The sequence below is a fragment of the Aulonocara sp. 'chitande type north' Nkhata Bay genome, linkage group LG18, assembly GCF_057382095.1.
Source record: "Aulonocara sp. 'chitande type north' Nkhata Bay isolate Kocher_YH1m ecotype deep benthic linkage group LG18, A_spYH_male_GT1.1, whole genome shotgun sequence".
NCBI classification, from domain to species: Eukaryota; Metazoa; Chordata; class Actinopteri; order Cichliformes; family Cichlidae; genus Aulonocara; species Aulonocara sp. 'chitande type north' Nkhata Bay.
In genome coordinates, this window is record NC_141361.1 from 1,623,983 (window position 1) to 1,645,817 (window position 21,835).

Genomic DNA, 21,835 nt, shown 5'->3' on the forward strand with positions numbered 1-21,835 from the left:
CGGGGCCAGTGTAATAGCTCAGCCAATCAAATCGTTTTGTGCTTCCACAGCAGCTCTGTCTCTGTCTCTGATCTTTACTGCTTCATGTTGTCTTTGTCATCAGTCCAATGACAAAATCGTATGTGAACTGCTTCAGTCTTTCCAGTCATGTCAAGGCTTCCAAAGTTTCCAGTGAAATGATGACTTATGTGATGAATCTTAAATTATCTATTTTCACTAAATGATGATATATAGACAGATACTTTATATGAACAGAAAACATAAAAAAAAAAACAAATAAAAGAAAAAAGGAAGTTAGTTAAAAACATTCGTGATATTTAAAGTCCCTGAACTGAATATTTCCTTTGTTTTTTGCCAAGTTACTGAATTAACAATGGAAATGAGTTTATTTGCTCTGTGTTGTTCTAAAGATGGTTTTTTTAGATGCCAAGACAGATTTCTCTCTTTTTTAAAACTGGCTTTCAAATGCATCACTGGCCTTGTCCCAGAGTTAGTGACCAATATGATTCTAAAAGTCAGCTCAGGGAGCCTGCAAACTACCAAAATCCAAAACATTACTTGGTGAGTCCTCGTTTTCTTTCAAATGTCCTCATATTTTGAATAGTTTACCATCTGCAATAAAACTAGCTGATGTTCAACATTCAGTCTGAGAATTGTTCTCTTCACAGCAGCACTTATTATTGACACAATGGTTGAACACAGTGCAGAAGGAGAGCCCCGCCTACTGGATGATGTCGCCCTCTGTCTCCTCTTTGAGTCTGACTTCTCTCACTTCCTCTTCCTCCTGGTTCACAGACTGTTAGCAGCATTTGAATCACTGTGAGGAGGGAGGATGGAGCACTTTGCACTGTGTGCAAGGACAACGAGCCAAATGTTCTCCATCACTGAGCTGATTAATACTTGAAATTTAAGAATTATATGAGGCTTAAGTTTGACATGAACAGAATTTCACCAAAACAGAATCTCTTACAGAATTCACCTGCTTGCTGCTACTACTGCACATTCACCTAATGTATATACTATATATATAATGTTCTTCCTCTACCCCCCCCCCCCCCCCCCCCCCCACCACCACTATTTTTGCACATGTCGAGGAGCGTGTCAGGTTACATTTCACTGTGTGTTATAATTGTATAATTATACATGTGACAAATAAAGAACCTTGAACCTTGAGCCTCTTATGGTTATGATTAGAGAAAAATACACATGGCATAAGTCGAACAGGGAATTAAAAGCAAAACTAAAATTGAAAAGAACACATCATCTCATCTATATGAAAGTATGAGCACCAGAACTTCTGATTTATTAGACAAAAGGCCAAATATTTAAGATCTGAATATAATAAAAAATAATTCATGGCCAAATCGTAATAATAATTAACACATAATTTATTCTGGAAATGCTTTGTGAGTTCCTATGTAATCAAACTGTGTTTGTTGTAGTGGTGGATTAGCAGGTAGCTGAGCTAGCTCTCCTGAGCCTCCAGAACACGAGGAGAACAGCTGGACGGGCTCACCTGAGCTTCCAGCGAGGTCAGAAACTGCACCTGCCGGGCCAACACCCGAGGAGCAGTTTGTTTGTTCTGAACTCACCAAATCCAAACAGTAACTCCTTTTTTAAAAATAAGATTTAAAAATGTCATATTATTCTGCGGTGTCAGTTTAAGGAGGCAGTGGATTCAAGATAGGAATCATGTTAAAGTTCAACCTAAGAAAATCATTCAGATAATTTCAAAACAGAAAACTTCAAATTAAATTTATAATATTTGTGATTTTCTTGTTTTTCATGGATGTAGAAAAACATTGTTTTCAGCTGGAAACTGATTTGAAACAGAGAAATCTTCGACAGCGGAACAGTTAAAGGTAAATGCTCTCTGCCGGAACAACACCGTGTGACACCAGGCGGAAATAAAGAAAGGAAAGGCGCGTGTGTGAACAGAGCCGGGAGTGTGGGACCGAAAGAGTCAGCACATCACTGTGGTGTTAGCGGCTTTGCACTGACTCCCCGAGCTCTCTGTAATACTTTACATTCATTAATAAGAGAGAGAGAGGGGGAGGTGCGTTAACAGTCCCGCTCTGTCGGAGCTTTATCACGTGACACCAGGCGGAAGTAAACAAAGGAAAGGCGCAAATTGCGTTAGCTTTCCAGAGACTGTTGTTGTTGTGTGAGCTGAGTGTGTGAGCTGAGTGTGTGAGCTGCGGCAGCAACGATGCCTTCAGTTCAGTATCTGAGAGAGTTCATCAACGAGCGACTAACTGCTGCTGCTGAACAAATATTCTTGGAGTTTGAAAAAACGATCGTCCAGTACGAGGAAGAGATCGACCGTCAGCGCAGACTGCTGGATATCACCTGGAAACCCCAAATCAAGCTGCACAGGACAGGTGAGTGTCCCTCTGAGGGAGGATCCTGATCACAGCTCTGCGGGACGTTTCTGATTGTGAGGACTTTTTGATGTGAGCTAACAAAGAGCAAACAGAGGACAGGACTGCGCTGCGCTGCATTCAAACAGCAGGCGCTGAAATCATTTAAAGCTTTGAAGTCTGAACTTTTTCCTCTTGATGGTTTTTTAACTAAGGAATCAGATTTATATATAAGACCAAGCTAAGAGAAATCTGAGCATGGATAGTGTGTGAGGCTGCACATGTGTTACATGTACAGGGAGTGCAGAATTATTAGGCAAGTTGTATTTTTGAGGAATAATTTTATTATTGAACAACAACCATGTTCTCAATGAACCCAAAAAACTCATTAATACACTGAACAAAAATATAAACGCAACACCTTTGTTACTGCTCCCATTCCCCATGGGATGGACGTAGAGACCTAAAATTCATTCCAGATACACAATATAACCATCCCTCCCAAACAGTGGTCACAAATCAGTCCAAATGTGTGGTAGTGGGCACATCTGCCATATTGAGATAATCCATCCCACCTCACAGGTGTGCCACATCAGGATGCTGATCTGACATCATGAGTAGTGCACAGGTGTACCTCAGACTGCCCACAACAAAAGGCCACCCTGGAATGTGCAGTTTTTTGCGCTATTGGGGGTCTGGGGACCCAGAACCGGTCAGTATCTGGTGTGACCACCATTTGCCTCATGCAGTGCAACACATCGTCGCATGGAGTCCATCTCAATATGGCAGATGTGCCCACTACCACACATTTGGACTGATTTGTGACCACTGTTTGGGAGGGATGGTTATATTGTGTATCTGGAATGAATTTTAGGTCTCTACGTCCATCCCATGGGGAATGGGAGCAGTAACAAAGGTGTTGCGTTTATATTTTTGTTGAGTGTATCAAAGCTGAATGTTTTTGGAAGTAGTTTTTAGTTTGTTTTTAGTTTTAGCTATTTTAGGGGGATATCTGTGTGTGCAGGTGACTATTACTGTGCATAATTATTAGGCAACTTAACAAAAAACAAATATATACCCATTTCAATTATTTATTTTTACCAGTGAAACCAATATAACATCTCCACATTCACAAATATACATTTCTGACATTCAAAAACAAAAACAAATCAGCGACCAATATAGCCACCTTTCTTTGCAAGGACACTCAAAAGCCTGCCATCCATGGATTCTGTCAGTGTTTTGATCTGTTCACCATCAACATTGCGTGCAGCAGCAACCACAGCCTCCCAGACACTGTTCAGAGAGGTGTACTGTTTTCCCTCCTTGTAAATCTCACATTTGATGATGGACCACAGGTTCTCAATGGGGTTCAGATCAGGTGAACAAGGAGGCCATGTCATTAGTTTTTCTTCTTTTATACCCTTTCTTGCAGCCACGCTGTGGAGTACTTGGACGCGTGTGATGGAGCATTGTCCTGCATGAAAATCATGTTTTTCTTGAAGGATGCAGACTTCTTCCTGTACCACTGCTTGAAGAAGGTGTCTTCCAGAAACTGGCAGTAGGACTGGGAGTTGAGCTTGACTCCATCCTCAACCCGAAAAGGCCCCACAAGCTCATCTTTGATGATACCAGCCCAAACCAGTACTCCACCTCCACCTTGCTGGCGTCTGAGTGGGACTGGAGCTCTCTGCCCTTTACCAATCCAGCCACGGGCCCATCCATCTGGCCCATCAAGACTCACTCTCATTTCATCAGTCCATAAAACCTTAGAAAAACCAGTCTTGAGATATTTCTTGGCCCAGTCTTGACGTTTCAGCTTGTGTGTCTTGTTCAGTGGTGGTCGTCTTTCAGCCTTTCTTACCTTGGCCATGTCTCTGAGTATTGCACACCTTGTGCTTTTGGGCACTCCAGTGATGTTGCAGCTCTGAAATATGGCCAAACTGGTGGCAAGTGGCATCTTGGCAGCTGCACGCTTGACTTTTCTCAGTTCATGGGCAGTTATTTTGCGCCTTGGTTTTTCCACACGCTTCTTGCGACCCTGTTGACTATTTTGAATGAAACGCTTGATTGTTCGATGATCACGCTTCAGAAGCTTTGCAATGTTGAGACTGCTGCATCCCTCTGCAAGATATCTCACTATTTTTGACTTTTCTGAGCCTGTCAAGTCCTTCTTTTGACCCATTTTGCCAAAGGAAAGGACGTTGCCTAATAATTATGCACACCTGATATAGGGTGTTGATGTCATTAGACCACACCCCTTCTCATTACAGAGATGCACATCACCTAATATGCTTAACTGGTAGTAGGCTTTCGAGCCTATACAGCTTGGAGTAAGACAACATGCATGAAGAGGATGATGTGGACAAAATACTCATTTGCCTAATAATTCTGCACTCCCTGTAGAGGTGACAGTATCTTCATGTAGTTGACTTTATTCCCCTTTTCAATTTTTTTTACTCGTACAAGCTTATGGTTGCAGAGGATATTTACTGATTTGTACATTTTTTTTAATCATCGCATCTGTTTTATTATTTTCATCCCTCCAGACGTCCCACTGCAGCCTGTCTGTGAGGAGGAGGTTCTCCCTGAGCTGCAGCTCTGTGACCAGGAGGAACCAGAACCTCCACAGATTAAAGAGGAACAGGAGGAACTGTGCAGCAGTCAGGAGGGAGAGCAGCTGGGACTGAAAGAGGAGATGGATACCTTCATGGTGACTGTTGCTGAGGAAGGAGAGCACAGTGAACCAGAAGCAGACCGTGAACAGCTTCCATCTCTCAGCTCTGATAACTTTTTTTGTACCAAACCAACAGACACGGAAGACTTTAGAATTTTTTTCCAGTACAAAGAAGACATCAACCATCAACAAAGGCAGTTGGCTGTCACCTGGAAACCAGAAATAAAGCTCTACAGAATAGGTGAGTCAGTCTCAGGGAGGATCCTATCAGGAGGATCAGAGGAGCAGGTCATTGATCCATAAAGAAACTGACCACATGACTGAAACTATAGTCAAATGTCTGTAGCTCAGTTTGTAGAGCAGCTCACCTACCAACTAGAAGGTTGGTTTGATCCCCATTTCTGCCACTCAGGTGGGTTTTTGCTGTTTTGCAGCTTGCAGGCGTGTTTCACCTGCATGGAGAGCTCCTTTGACCGCATGTTGTATGTTCACAGCAAAATCTTCCAAATGCAAGCACCACAACTCAGATCAACTCCAGGCCTTTTATCTGCTTAATTGATAATGACATAACAAAAGTATTGCCCATGAAATGGTATTTGAGTCAACTGTCCAATTACTTTTGGTCCCTTTAAAAAGAGGGTGGCACATGTTAAGGAGCTGAAACTCTTAAACCCTTCATCCAATTATAATTGGAATAAAATGTTTCATTTCATCTGACCAGCTCCTTTGCTGATTAAAATGAGAATCTTGGGCTTATTTTTACTATTTTCTATCCAGAAAAGAACTCAGGGTGTGACCACTGGATTATCAGACTGGGCTGGTGGTACTGTCTTTTAAGAAGGGAGGGTGTGCTCCAGCTGTGTGGGGGATCACACTGCTAAGCCTACCTGGGAAGGTGTACGCTGGAGTACTGGAGAGGAGAATTCATCCATTAGTCAAACATCAGATGGAGGATGTACAGTGCAGTTTTCATCCTGGTCATCGAACGCTGGCTCTTTATCCTCTTGAGGCTGTTCGAGAGTGTGTGGGAGTTTGCCCAACAGTCTACAGTGCTTTGTGGACTTGGAGAAGGTATTCGACTGCAGTCCTTGGGGTGTCCTGTGAACGGTGCTTTGGAACTATTGGCTATTTTGCCGTTGTCAAAGGGCAGTTAGTCCCTGTACAGCTGCCCTGAACTTGGTCCATGTTGGCAACAATAAGTTGGACTCATTCCTGGTGGATGATGGGTTCCAGCAGTGCTGCCCTTCATCACCAGTTCTACTTTTATATCATCAGGACTTCTTGGTACAGCAAAGTGGCAGAGAGTCTCAGGTTTGGTGGTCCCAGAATCTTAACTGTGTTCAACAGACGACTTGTTTCTTTTGGTGGTGACTTGATGCACTTTGCAGCTGTAAGTCACCTGGTGCAGAGTGTGAAACAGCGGAAATGAGAATTTAGCATCTCAAAGTCCAGAGCCATGACTCTCAGCTGAAAAAGGGTGGCGTGCCCAATTCCAGGCAAAGGCAGATCTGATATCCTTAACTGCTGTCTTTGCACAGTCATGTGGTTGATTGTCGATTATTGCCATTCCTTCAGCCATGTTGAATGTGTGCCATAGGTGATATGCAGCTGTGTAAGCGTGCTGGAGATCTTTGTCTTCCTGGCTGGTGTCTAAATGAATGCACTTGAGCTCAAAAATGCCACTACTCCATGGTTTGTGTTGAAATCTCTCATGCCAAAAGCCACCAACCGACACCTCTGCCAGCATTCCATATTGGGACAAATCGTGGTCCTGGCTGTTGTTGCTGTAGCTTTGGTTCACGCTCAGGCTGTGCTCGTGTAGCCAATGCAGCAGCCACAGATTGTTGTATCTCTGTTTTTAAGTCAGCTGATACAGCCACCATTTGTTTAGCTTTTGTTTTGTTCATGTTAAACTCTGAGTCCCTTTCTTCCATCTAATGTTTAAGCAACCTTTTGGTTAATTGTTTAATCTTTTGCTCTGGTTTCTCTCCATGTCTCCTGACATGATGTTGCAAGTACTCTCTCCATAACGAGTCTGTCATAGCACTCAAGTCGACCACCCCATCCAGCGAGTCTTGTACAGATCTTGGCACTGATTTCTCCACAAGAGTAAGGTTGCCTCACTCGTATCAGGCCGCACACCTGTGTGATGTTTTCAGAGTTTGGCTGCTTGTTCCAGATATTCAGCCAGAGACTCGTTGGCTTCCAGCTTCAATCATTTGAGTGCCCTTTAGGGCTGCCACAAATGATTATTTTCATAGTCGACTAGTCACAGATTATTTTTGCGATTAGTCGACTAATCAGATTATCATCCATTGGACGTAAAACGTACAGCTTATTGCACCAACATGAATCTGCTCTTATATGTGATTAGCTTACAGCTTTAAGTGTTTAGTAGGGGTGCAACGATACACAAAATTCACGGTTCGGTTCGATACTTTGGTGTCACGGTTCGATATTTTTTTCAATACAAAAAAATGTTCATGCCTTTTTAATTAACATTTATTAAAATTATAAATATATATTTTAACTGAAAAGTACAGTTTTTAATTTAATGTTGCTGAAACTACAAAGTAATTTAAAAAATCTATCTGATTGAGGAATCACTCATCTTTGGAAAAGAGAGTTTATTACAGAGAAATGTCTCTTTCCAAAATAAAAGCTATACTATCCGCTTCTTCTGGGCTATATTCTCAGCAGCATATTAAACATATCAGGTCCCCATAAGGAGAATCCTGTGCTAACGGCTGTCTAAATGACTCGGGTAAAGTTTGTAGCATGCTGCTTGTTGTTTTTGTCTGCTTCCACTTGTCTTTGCACTAGGATGATGTCGGAGTAAATGTGCAGTCATATTCGTTGTGTTCCCACTAGTGCTGTCAGCGTTAATCTCGTTAAAATGACGTTAACGTCACAACACGGCAAATCTCCGTTAACGAGCTACCGTGGATCGCCCCGTGCGTGGGGCTGGACGGCCAACACGTTAACAAGCTAACTGCGCTAACACACTAGTTCCCACCCATGTAATTGAGCATTGCGTGGCACATCCAACATACTGTTTTACTTTAGTCCATGACGCGCTTACCTTCAGGGTCATCCGTCACATGAAAACCAAATTAGTTCCAAACGCCAGATCTGAATGAGGGTGGGGGAGGTTCAATTTCGGGTAGCGTTGAGGCAGTTGCCATGTTGCAACGAGCTTAGTTTCTGTCTTGCTAGCTTGTGCTGTGCTCAGTGGATCTGCGCTCGACAGTGCAGCCTAGGCAGAGTAGTCGAACGCAGATCCACTGAGCTCTCAACACAGACAGCATCGTCAGGAGAAAAGTTGATAAAATAAATGAAAAATTTTGTATTGTTCGATACATATGCGTACCGAACCGAAAGCACTGTATCGAACGGTTCAATGTCGATACGAGTATCGTTGCACCCCTAGTGTTTAGGTATGTACTAACTAAAAACAAAGACAAGATGATAGTTTATTAAGTTTTGATGATATTTGCAGATTGTTTCGGTGGAGTTTAATAAACTCACCCGTCTGATCCTTGCTATCTAAAATATAACAGGACACCGGAGTAAATTCTCGAGCATCTCACACTTCTGATAATCAGCTGTCTGCTTGACGTTTATTCAGCTGTGTAAAAACTTTAATCTCAGCCAAACCGATTTACTCAGGAACAAATAAAATACTGAAAAAAGCCAAACAATATCATTTTTAAGTTCTCTAAGTGACTCATATATCCTGTTGAACCAGAGTGGCAAAAAATCTTGAGGGGTTTAAAACGATTTGCCGGGAGTCTGGTGTTCTCACGGCTCTAGTTAGCCTAGCCCCCGGCTCGCTATCGAGCTAGTGGGTAACAGACGTCTCTGAAAACGTCGGAGCGCTTTTGAAAATATGCGGTGTCCTGATAAACTGAGCAGATATTTGAGGTTTACACAGCTACATTCTCGCCTGAAAATATGTTAAACGTTTATTTTGTGACCCAGAAAGAATAATAAGAGTAACATTAAAACTAACTAGCTGCCGCCATTGTTGGAAACTGAGCTGGGCCGCGCTATGAATTCTGGGGCAGGTTGGGCCACGAGGGATGCACCCAACCCATCCTTCAAATCTGGGGAAATGAAGGACGCATTTGTCGGCCGCGTTTGTCGGAGTCTTTAAATTTGGACAGTCTTCGTTGTGTAGCTGTAACGTAATTGGCCTACAAATGCGGGCACAGGAGGATGCGGTTCCTCAATTTGGACACAGCTACGATACCGGACACTGCTTCTTCTTCTTCTTCGTGGATTAACAGCAGCTGGCATCCTTGTACATGCAGTGCTGCCATCTTCTGTTTCAGTCCGATATTACACTCTTAAATCCTGCTACTTATTCCTGCGTCTTTTGGGATCTTGCAAAGCTTCAAACGACGCGTCGACTATTAAATCAGTCGTCTACAATTTTGATAGTCGACATAATCATAACTAAATGACTAATCGTGGCAGCCCTAGTATTAAAATACACCAAATGTTTTCCTTTTAAGCACATTTTATATAAATCCGATTTTACCAGTAGGCTACCATTGTTATTAACTTCTCAATGCACTCTGGGTAATGATGTCATACGGTTGCACAGCATTGAGTTCACAGTTAGCAGCGCACTGAAAATGGGTTCTGTTCAACCTTTCCAGTATGAACCAGTGCAAACCGAGAGAGGATGAAAATAGTCAACCATAGTCTATGCGGCTGCTGCTTGCCAATGGCAACGGTGACTGAGAGCATAAAGAGCTCAATTTTATGGCAGCAGCTATCCATGGTATCGCATAACTGCATGATCAAACCATTAACACATTTTAATTTTTATTATATAGTGAAATTACGATATTGTTGTTCTTACAGATTCTCCATGCAACACAGTGCACCAAAACTTTGAAGCCGTATGTCTTAATACAGATGTTCTTTGGGCAGCCCTCGTTAGCCTCCATGACCGGCATAGTACTGGTTTACCAAGTCGTAACCAGGTCACTAGTAGGCAAGTTAATTAACACCCTCGCCGACAACCAATACGTGTCATCGTCCCAGAATGCATTGTGTACGAAAAAACATGGCCGCTCCCACGGCTCCAAAAATAGTTTTAAACAACAAAGATTTAATGGAAAAACAAAAATTGTAGTTATTCTCAACTATGTTTTTATGTAGTGAAGATAATTTGTAACATATTTAGAGTAACTTGTCATAATAGCCGGGGGTCCTTCTAAGGCGTTAAAGAATTCAGCAAATGAAAACGAAACGATCAACAGTTTCTGCCAGATCACTGTCGCCAAAGTGCTGCTCATAGGGGGTCATATGATTGTTGGGATTTTCTCTGTATCTGTTATTATAGGATGTACTGTACAATATAAAGCGCCTTGAGGCAACTTTTGTTGTGATTTGGCGCTACATAAATTGAATTGAATCGTCGGCGTCAGTGTATCTACAGGAAATGATGATTTGGTTAAAAATGTCTGCCAACTGACTTCTTCCCCTCTTCTGTGGAACCAGCTTCCAGTTTGGATTCGGGAGACAGACACTATCTCTACTTTTAAGATTAGGCTTCAAACTTTCCTTTTTGCTAAAGCATATAGTTAGGGCTGGACCAGGTGACCCTGAATCCTCCCTTAGTTATGCTGCAATAGACGTAGACTGCCGGGGATTCCCATGATGCATTGAGTTTTTCCTTTCCAGTCACCTTTCTCACTCACTATGTGTTAACAGACCTCTCTGCATTGAATCATACTTGTTATTAACCTCTGTCTCTCTTCCACAGCATGTCTTTATCCTGTCTTCCTTCTCTCACCCCAACCAATCACAGCAGATGGCCCCGCCCCTCCCTGAGCCTGGTTCTGCCGGAGGTTTCTTCCTGTTAAAAGGGAGTTTTTCCTTCCCACTGTCGCCAAAGTGCTTGCTCATAGGGGGTTATATGATTGTTGGGTTTTTCTCTGTATCTATGAAGCGCCTTGAGGCGACTTTTGTTGTGATTTGGCGCTATATAAATAAAATTTAATAAAATTGACTTCTTCCCAAAGCCCTATCAGCTCGCTGATCACATGAAAACCTGCAGAAGCACTTTGGTTAACAGCAGCTCTTCTGAATGGAGCTGCTGATAGTTTTTAAGCTGCTTTTACTGCTCAGGGGACGAGCTTTCATGTTCCAGAGCAGCTGACATTAACTTCCACTATGGACCCGCCTCATCTGCAATAATTCAGCAGTCGCGAATGCACAAATACAAAAGTCAGCCATTACTTTTATGTAACTCTGGGTATAATCGGCTCTGCTCACAACCTCTTGAGATTCTGAGGAGCGAAGCTGATTTTAAAAAATGAGTCCAACGTCTAACATCATCACTTTTCTTCTTCTTGTGTCCTTTTTTTTCCTCCAGACGACCCACAGCAGCACGTCTGTAAGGAGGAGGAGGAGGTTCTCCCTGAGCAGCAGCTCTGGAACCAGGAGAGGAGCTCCAGTGTGGAGCAGGAGGAACCAGAAGCTCCACAGATTAAAGAGGAACAGGAGGAACTGTGCAGCAGTCAGGAGGGAGAGCAGCTGGGACTGAAGGAGGAGACGGATACCTTCATGGTGACTGTTGCTGAGGAAGGAGAGCACAGTGAACCAGAAGCAAACACTGACCAGCTCCCCTCTCACAGCTCTGATATTTTTGCGTTTCTTCAGTCCAAATCTAAAGAAATATTTGAAGTTATTAATAATTCTATCCAGTACGAGGAAGAGAACGACCATCAGCACAGACTCATGGATGTCAGCTGGAAACCCGAAATACAGCTTCACATTACAGGTATGTAAAAGTCTGAATGAAGTCACACATGAATGGGACTCATGAAGCATCCTGATCACAGCTCTGCGGGACGTTTCTGATTGTGAGGGCTTTTTGGAGATGTGAGCTAACAAAGAGCAAACAGACTGCACTGTGTAAGTTATGAATCTGAATCATGATCAACATGTTTGAAGGAGGTCAGGAGAGAGGTCTAACAGTCGGCGTCTGCAGCCTTCTGTTGAACACGGTGGAGGTGCTGTCATGGTTTGCGCTGCATTTCAGCCAGTGTTGGAGCTCATATTAACCCTTGTGTGGTGTTCGTATTTTTGTTACTCAGCCAGTGTTCATGGGTCTGGTGGACCCGCTAGAGTTTTGGCTTTCCAAATTAACCCTTTAAGACCTACCATAGAACCAAGTCCACCAGAGCTTATAGTATATTTTTACATGCTGTGGAGCCATTTTTGGGAGCATTTCAAGTTGCTATACATCAATACAACCATTATAGCCCAAACTTTAATAATATGTCTGCATTAGGTGCATAGTAATTACATAAATTGCAAAAAAGTGCAATAAACTACAAAAAAATTGAAAATCGTTTTTGTTTTTTTAACATATATTTCTAGTTAGAGAAATTTAAGAGGCTTATCCCTCAAAACTGTAAATACAAAAAAGTTGCACAAAATAGTTTCCCACCACAGGAAATTTATTTTGAGTGTCTTCATAGTTTTATTTTTGAAATACACCAATTTTTATACACTGCAGGAAAAACGAAAATAAATATTATAGTGCAAATTTGCAAAATAACAGCATATGCATCAAAATAAACTATTTCCAGCAGTGCAATATGAGTCCTCAGCATCCCAGAAACGACACAGAAAGTCATAAACTCAAACATAACTTTTTAAAACACAAGTATAGGCTCATAAGGCCCCGATCGTAAAAAAACTACATTTCCGCAAAATGACGTCACTTCCGGTTTCGGGCAGGTCATGCGGTCATGTGATAGTTCGCGCTGATGGACGTAGGAAGTGTTACAAACAGCTGATGGATCGGCGAAGCGTGTTTCTGGAATATCATGTTTTTGTTGCTGCAAGTGATTTTTATGCAGTTTTTGCAAAGCTATATGTGGAAGGAAACTGTGACCGAGGACAAACTGATGGCATAAGATGCAAGTACAACTCCTCTGGTTTCATATGCAAAAAAAATTATTGCGCTAGCTTACGTGGTTGCAGAGCTACCGGGATTTAAAAATAGTTACGCAAAATGGAGCGTGCCCGCTCCGATCGGCTGTAAAGGGTTAACACTATCAAACAATTTTATGTTAAATTACTCAACAGATGTTTACTTCATCCCAATTACAAGACATATGAACAGCAAACATGGTTAATTTTTTCCCTTTACCTTTGTTAGATCACATTTATGAATTAATGTGCTTCTCGTTTTTCTTTTATATAAAATGTTATAAATAAATCAGTTATAATCAAGTGGAGTGAGTGGAAAGACACAACACATTTACACGTGAAAAAATAATTAATTGTTTAATTTTTCTTTTGAAAAAAACTGAACATGGGTCTCACAGACCCGAACACCATACAAGGGTTAAAACTGAAGGAATTATAAATGCGGAAAAGTACATGCAGATTTAATCCACCGTACAATATCACCTTGAGCCTGGAAATGGCTTCATTTTCAGTCTGAGTATGATCACAAACAGTCAGATGATGCATCAGAAGGTAATCTTTGTTAATGTTGTTGTTACTGTTAGAAAGTTGGTTTGTCGTGTCATACTGATCTTTTTTTTTTTTTTTTTTTTTTTTTTTTTTTTTTTTTTGGCCTGTCCCGTTTGGCTCTTTTGCATCAGAATTATTATCTAAAGGCAAAGAAAGATGCCCAACGGATTTACTTTACCAATATTTTATTTTCACTTACTGAATACGGGACAGACTTGACTGGAGGAAAGAAGGGGAGAAAGAAAGAGGGAAAGAGAAACAGCTGAGAAGAGGGACGGGGGAGAAGGGCAAAAGACAAAAACCAACAGAATGAGCAGAAAAAAAAAAAGAAATAAAAAATGCATATATCGATCACCTGGATCACCTGCTGTGAAAGAAAAAAACAGTTTTGATCTCCTCCATACCTGCTTCATGCCCTGGAGGACGGGGCTGTGGCCCCCCCACACCCTCTAGCAGATCATTACATGAAGGAACCTTTTAAAAAAACAAGCGCGTCCATGCTCACAGGTGTACACACGGGTGATCACACCCACAAACTACACCCTTTTTGGCTCCTACCTCAAAGCACACTGTGTTCTGTTGATCTTATGTGCTGCACAATAATGTTTAATATTTAGTATTTACTGTCATATTCCCATATATCATTGTGATGTTGTTTATTCTATTACTCTTGTTCTCTTCTGCTTGTTTTCTTTTTTCTTTCTCAGCAGGTGATCCAGGTCATACTGATCATTTATTCATTCAGTATATGTTCACTGCCTGCAGCTTTTCTACCTTGCCGTTTAACCTCTCTCTTCCTTTACTGCTGCACGTCTGCTGATGTTCCTCTGTTGATGAGCTTATATCTGGAGTAGCAGCCTTTGTGGATGACACTTATAGTCTCTGTAAAAGTGTTATTTTGACAATGTATTTTCTCAGGCATGTTTTTCTATTATCACATCACAGAGGGAGAGCAGCTTGGACTGAAGGAGGAGACTGATACCTTTATGGTGACTGCTGCTGAGGAAGGAGACCACAATGACCCAGAAGCAAACACTGACCAGCTTCTTTATCACAGCTGTCCTATGAATGAGAGCCAAAATCATGAAGGAAGCTGGAATTTAGATTCAGGGACAAATAGTAACTCAGAGAGTCGGTGTAACTCTGACACAGGTAAAAAGTATTTAACGTGTGATTTTTGTGGAAAATCCTTTAATGAAATGTACAAAATGAATCGACATCTGACAATCCACACAGGTAATAAGCCGTATTCTTGTGAAACATGTGAGAAAAGTTTCACAGTGAAGGGTAATCTGACTGTACACATGAGAACGCACACAGGTGAGAAGCCGTATTCTTGTGAAACGTGTGGGAAAAGTTTTCATTTGTCATCATCACTTAAAGACCATAAGAATGTCCACACAGGTGAGAAACCATATTCTTGTAAAACATGTGGGAAAAGTTTCAGAAACGGGGGTAATTTAAATAGGCACAAGAAAGCACATACAGGTGAGAAGCCGTATCATTGTAAAATATGCAGGAAGATGTTCATTCGTAGAAGAAGTTTATCTGAACACATAAGAATGCACACAGGTGAGAAGCCGTATTCTTGTGAAACTTGTGGAAAAAGTTTTTATTTTTCATATTCACTTAAAAGACATATGACTGCCCATACAGGTGAGAAGCTGTATTCTTGTAAAACCTGTGGGAAAAGTTTAACACAGAGGGCTAGTTTGACCATACACATGAGACTGCACACAGGTGAGAGACCGTATCGTTGTAAACGATGCAGGAAAAAATTTATAAGTAGTAGTTGTTTATCGGTACACATGAAAAAAGCACACAAGTGAGAAACCGTATCATTGCAAAACATGTGGGAAAATGTTCCCATACAGAAGAAGTCGTAGTCTTGAAGAATTTAGAGAGACTGACATCTGAGAGACCTAGCGTAACAGAAGATCTAAGGATTTATACAGGTTCACAGGAGAGCTGTTAAGAGAATATTTATCTACTGGGTGGTTGAAACTCAATTTGAATATCAAGTTTTATATTTGCTGTCTATTCGTTGATAGCTGATAGCTTTTGCTGATTTGGAGTTGGTGTCTTGTGATGTAAAAGTGCATTTGAGCTATTTGTTTTTTAATAAATAGAAAATGTTGAAGGTTTTTTTTAATTTTGTTTTTTACATTTTGTAGCTATTCAGTTTATTTGGTTCATATCATTTTTGGTTATTTAGTTCATTGACTTTGTTTTGTTTTTGTTTGTTTTTTACTTTTCAGTTTTGTAAGAATGTAGACGTTGTTATGCGTTGTTATCATCAGGTTATAACTGTACCAGCATTGGGGAGGGTCTTTGTTTTGTTGTGTTTTATCTGCATAGCAGTAACTAATGAAAGAATATTTTGACAGTGATAAAGTAGAACATTTGTTTCCCTTGGACTCCTCCAGCCTGCAGCAAAGACCTCGTTCCTATAGCTGCACATATGTTTCTCTGCTTGAGAGCACAGTGTGAGGCAAAGATGTTTTTCCTGCGTCATGGGGACCTGCCAGAGCTGAGGAAGGCTGGTTTGAGCTCAACTTTCATTCAGCATCGCTTTAAAAGGTCAAAGAGGGTTTTAAGCAGAGTAGAATAAGCTGGAACAGGGATAAGTGAAGATAACAGTTTACTTAAATTGTATCCTTTATAACTGTTGAATAGATTTTTATATATTATTGCTGTTAGCCTTCTGCCTGCATTAAATAAATTCAATCTATGATTATATTAAAGCCCATCTGTCCTTACTTTATTTCATTCAGTAGTTTCTTTCAGTAGTCTTTCCTGAGTGATGTAAAATCCAGATTGTGTTAGAGAAACAGTTTTCCCCTTTACCTCCGTCATTTTGTTACATGCCTATTGTTACAAGCTGGTGCCCTCGTGGTTTACTGTGGTGAAGCTCGCTCACTGTGAGAAGCTGATCATTGCATCCAATTCAAATGTTCCTCTACTCTGGAGAGGTTTCTGAAGAAAACAATACTGATGAAGAAAGGCATGAAAAACATTTATTTATTTTTTTGTTTTATCTTTTTTGTGCTACAGATGGTCAGAATCCCCTTTGCAGTAAAGACTTGCACCCATACCTGCAGAGGCAACTGTTTGTTTATAGTTTCTTTAATTTTCTTTATTTTGATAATTTTTTTGCATCATTTTAATACTGATGCTGTGCATTGGGGTTTTGTTAAAATCTAGACATGACTTTAGAATCCAAAGATGGGTAAAGGGCCACCATGCACTCGGGAGATTTTGGGTTGCTTTTTTTACACAGCGGCACAGGAGTGCAGTTTCTTCGCTTGTCTGTGTCAAAGATTTTCAAAAAGCAGATGCTGATTAAAAATCCTCACGGGCTGTTTTTGGTCGTTCGTACTCCCTCAGCCTGTTCCTGGACCCACCTAGATGTTTGGAGGCCTCTGGTCACTTAGCCAAGAAGCACAAATAAGGCCACAGCCTGAAGTAAAGATGCTTTTTCTCCTTCATGGGGACCAATCACAGCTGACAACAGCTGCCTCATTCAACTCATTCCCAATAAATCCTTCAACAATTTTTGTTTCAAACAAACAACTTTCACTTCAAACTATTTGTAACTTTTGTCACTGGACTGCTTCATTAGTTTGCTACACTTCTTCAAAAAAGCAACAAGTTAAACAGAACGTGAACGTGGCCAGACATGGGAAAGAAAGTTCAGTCTTATAAAATAAAATGTGGTTGGGTCTCGTGCCCCAGTCCTGGGTTTCGGCACCACTGTAAAAGATGCACAACAGACCTGACCACATGATCGCACTTTTTAGTACACTCCTTTATTGAAACTGTCAACTTACACACGTGGCCGCAGCTTTTCAGCAGATGCTTAACATGCGCAACTAATGTTGAACATTAGTTGCGCATGGTTTTTCTGCCAGGTAACTGGTGCCCCACCTGTCAGAACCCCACCAGTGGCGCACGCCACATACTTTGAGAATAACTGTTTTAAGCTCATCTATTATCCAGCCATGTTTCAAGATCCAAGGTGGTTACAAGTACAGGGAAAGAGAACCAAGGACAGATTAGAATAGTTGACTTTTTTTTTTCTGAATGCATTTATAACTGCTGCAATAAAACAGAAAACCACTGGTTAAAATAAATCTCCCCTGCTTATTGTATCAGTGGTTTCTTTAAAATGTCAGTAGTCTCTCCTAAGTCATGTAGAAATACAGATTTTGTGGCTAAGTCAGATCCTTAGTTGAAGTTTCTAAACAGTTCCATCTAAATTGCACATAACTTAGTACTAAGAACATAAATTCACATTTTAGTATTAAATGCATAAATATGTATTTAAAGTCAGTGGGTTTTGAATTTCAGCTGTGTGAATTTGCTTTTTTATTTCTTTGTGCTTGAACGTTCCTGCAGTTGGTTTGTGGTTGATGTGGATTTGCTGCTCATGTGAATCCTCCCACAGTGTTTCATTAGCAGCTGTAACCACAGTGACTCTGATAAAACAGGAATTAGCAGAATCCATCTGATATGAAGCTGTGCTTTGAATACCACTTCCCTCCTCTTTGAAGAGTAGTCAGATATCTGTGTTCAGGTTTTTGTACAGCCTCTTCTACACTTTGTATCACTGTGTTTGTAGAGCACAGTAGTAGAGAGCTGTGTCTGCCAGGGTTAGGGCTGCTATGGTCAGATTAGTTGTTGTTGGTGATGTTTGGGATCCATATCGATTATTGGGAATATATTGACGACCACTGTAGTCTTTGGCTCCTTTCCAGAGTATAAACTGAGGAGCCTGAAGGTCAGAATGATGTCTGTACCAGTGAAGCTCTGGATGTGTATAACTTGTCTCATAGCTACATGTGAGTTTGACAGATTGTCCTTCTGTTTCAGTGACTTCAGGTTGTTGAGGAGTGATTGAGTCTCCAGCTGTTAGTCCTGGAAAAAGAAAGAAGAAAAGTAGTGAAATGCAGTCTGTATATCTGCTTAATGCAGCAGCTTCAACTAAACTTTAATCCCTGTTCTTAAACTCACCTATAATGTGAGATAGAAGCAAAAAGAGGTGCAGCAACATGTCTTTGGAGTTATTAAAGCCAGACAGACAGCACATGAACAATGTTCTTCCACTGCAGCACAATGACCAACAAATAATGTCATTGGATGAGCTCAACTTCAGTGGGCGGGGTCAGTGTAATAGCTGAGCCAATCAAACAGTTCTGTGCTTCCACAGCAGCTCTGTCTCTGTCTCTGATCTTTACTGCTTCATTTCTCTGTTGTCTTTGTCATCAGTCCAATGACACAAGAATCAGAGGTTTAACAGTGTGTGGCTCCCTCTAGTGGATGTTGTGGAGTATTCTGTTGTCTTTCATCGCTTAGAAGTAAACGTGGAGGTAAATGGACTGTGTGGAAATGAAACAACCTTGCCTTTGATTCAAAACAATGGCAATGAGCAAGCTAGCACACAGCTAAGGAGCACAGATAACATGACCAAGAAAGTAGACTCTGTGCATTATTATAAATCCTCAAGTGATAATCCCCCCTTAGACTGTCTTGGTGCAAAACCAAGACATAAATCATGTCTCCTGGAAGGGGGAGGACGTATCACAGGCAGGGCACAGCGAGCTGAAATCTCTGAAACCGACTGGCCTTCACTTCCTACGAGACAGAGAAGCTCTTCTACCCCTGTATACGGGAGGAAACAGGACTGGACAACCGTGAATAGGAAGGTTAACAACAAACCTCCAAAACAACTGAATGTGAAACTGCAGAACAGATTTGCTCCACTATCAAAGGACCCTGGATCTATATCGGACAACCATCCATCTAAAAGCAGCAAAATAAGGTCTGAAAATCTGTTGAAAAGTGAAAGGCCACAGGGAAAGCTAACGGCTAGGCCTGAAACTCTGATTGTGGGTGACTCTGCCGTAAAGGATGTACAAAGGATGTGTGGTAAGAACACTAAAGTCCTCTGCTTTCCTAACGATATGGTCAACAACCTGAAGGAGAGAATTCTTCAAATTGCAGATGAATATCCAACTGTGACAAACATTGTTCTGCATACAGGGTCAAACGATGTGTCCAAACAACAGTCGGAGGTTCTGAAACGGGACTTTACTGGATTATTAAATACTGTAAACTCTCTGAATGCAGCTGTATTCATCAGTGGACCTGTACCGCCGGTCAGAGGAGGAGACGAGAGATTCAGCAGGTTGTTTACACTGAATAAATGGCTTATATCAGCATGTGCTGACCACTCAGTGCACTTTATCGACAACTTTAATATTTTTTGGGAACGCAGGCATCTGTTCAAAGCAAATGGATTTAATTTTAACAAGTCAGGGGTGAAACTGTTCACCTCCAACTTGTTTTATTCCATACGTCATCCATCCGTGCTTGGTGCCAAGGCTGAGATAAACGAGGAGTTATCTCATAAAGAGGAACAAACAGTACTCCAAGAACAGACAAACCCAGCAGAAACCTTGAGGAGGAGCTCCATTTGCCCCCACCCGGGAAGAGCCTCAGAAAGGAGAGACATCCATGGCATCTGAGGAAGAGCCTCAGAAAGGAGAGACATCTAAGGCAAGAAGAGGGGTCCCTATTTGCCTCCAACTCTCTCAACAACACCAACGACCAGGACAAGGGACCACGACCTTCCCCAGTCCCCCAAACCCCTGACAGGCCATCACCCTCCTCCCCCTCCCTTTCTCCCTCCTCCCCACACCTGAAATTCACTGAGGAGATGATGGAGCGGGTCAATGCTGGGCTCAGATCTACCCCCCGTCCCAATCCCTTTTTGTCCCCCATAAACCCCCCACCAGAGCGGCCAAAGGTTCGCCATCGAGCCCCACCCTCAACAGAGCAATCGAAGTCACATTGCCCAGCCTCGCCCCCCTTAGTTCCTCTTCATGCCCTGTCTCCGCAGTCTGATGCGTGATGTGTGAAGGGTCCGGGCTGTGAGGATTATGGCAGTGATGACTTTTCCCAGGAGAAGCTGGGACCCTGTTTACTAGAAGGTTTTAAAATCTCTGTACTTTTAGGTGACAGGAGACATGTGGCCTGGTCAAAACACAGAGAGCTGCACTCTAAAAGATCTTTAAACATAGTAAACATACCTTGTGTGCCACAGACTGCTCCCAAACACGAGGGGACAAGTAATACCTCTAAAACACTTAAGTTGGCTTTATTAAACGTTAGATCTCTAGCTGGGAAAACATTTTTAATTAATGATTTAATCACTGAGCACAGCCTTGATTTTATGTTTTTAACTGAAACTTGGTTGGACCAAAGTAACAGTGGAGCTGTTCTCATCGAGACGACCCCTCCTAACTACAGTTTTATCAGTGAGGTCAGGGCGAGCAGGAGAGGAGGAGGGGTTGCTGTCTTATTTAATGAATCATTTCAATGTAAGCAGCTATCTCCTGGAAGTTTTCAGTCTTTTGAATATGTGGCTTTACAGCTGAAGGCCAAATCCAAAGTTGTGTTTCTTAATGTTTACAGGCCTCCCAAATACTGCACAGACTTTTTTAATGACCTCAGTGAACTGCTGTCTGTGATCTGTGTTGATTTTGACTGTGTAATTATTGCTGGGGATTTTAACATTCATGTGGACAACCCTCAGGACAAAGGGACTAAAGACCTGAGTAACACTCTGGGCAACTTTGGGCTGACTCAGCATGTAACAGAGGCCACACATAATAGAGGACACACTCTTGACCTACTGATCTCCAAAGGCCTGAGCATTTCAAAGGTTACTGTGTCTGATGTGGGCCTGTCTGATCATTACTGTGTTTTCTTTGAAAGTAAAATCTCAGCCCACACAAATATATCAACAACAGTGATCACAAAACGGTGTATAACTGAACACAGTAGTGCAATTTTTAACCAGGTCTTCCCATTAACACCTGACCTGCCCAGAGGGTCAGTCAATGAGCTCGTCAATAGCTTCAATGCTAACATGTTAAATGTAATGGACACTATTGCCCCCATTAAGGTGAAGGTTATCTCTGGAAGGAAAAAGTCTCCATGGAGAAACTCCACACTGGTGAAAAATGAAAAAAGAGAGTGTAGGAAAGCTGAGCGCAGATGGAGAAAAACAAACCTCCAGGTTCATTATGACATCTATAAAGAGAAACTTCACAATTATAATTTACAACTGAGGAGTGCAAGAAGGTCCTACTTCTCTGACATCATCACTCAAAACAGCCATAATGCTCGGGTCTTATTTTCTACAGTTGACAGGCTAACAAACCCTCCTGTGTCAGTGGCAGCTGAACTTCATTCGACCATGGCCTGCAATGACTTTGCCAAATTC

The 21,835-nt window shown here is 41.7% G+C and overlaps 1 protein-coding gene and 1 pseudogene across 2 annotated transcripts in view; one reads left to right on the forward strand and one right to left on the reverse strand.

Annotated features, from left to right (window-relative positions):
* Positions 1 to 21,835, reverse strand: part of LOC147307576 (uncharacterized) — a 293,817-nt pseudogene that overhangs the window by 78,122 nt on the left and 193,860 nt on the right. The window lies entirely within an intron of this gene.
* LOC147307580 (uncharacterized) lies at positions 1,909 to 16,327 on the forward strand. Its single transcript, XM_086271736.1, has 4 exons — positions 1,909 to 2,381; positions 4,910 to 5,278; positions 11,429 to 11,836; positions 14,491 to 16,327. The coding sequence occupies exons 1-4, from the start codon at positions 2,210 to 2,212 to the stop codon at positions 15,372 to 15,374; spliced, it is 1,833 nt and encodes a 610-aa protein (XP_086127862.1). The 5' UTR covers positions 1,909 to 2,209; the 3' UTR covers positions 15,375 to 16,327.

Excerpts from the sequence above, each read along its gene's own strand:
- LOC147307580 (XM_086271736.1), top strand. The coding sequence starts at position 2,210 with ATGCCTTCAGTTCAGTATCTGAGAGAGTTCATCAACGAGCGACTAACT. Across the intron at positions 2,382-4,909 it reads AATCAAGCTGCACAGGACAG|ACGTCCCACTGCAGCCTGTC; the intron begins GTGAGTGTCCCT and ends TCATCCCTCCAG. Across the intron at positions 11,837-14,490 it reads AATACAGCTTCACATTACAG|AGGGAGAGCAGCTTGGACTG; the intron begins GTATGTAAAAGT and ends ATCACATCACAG.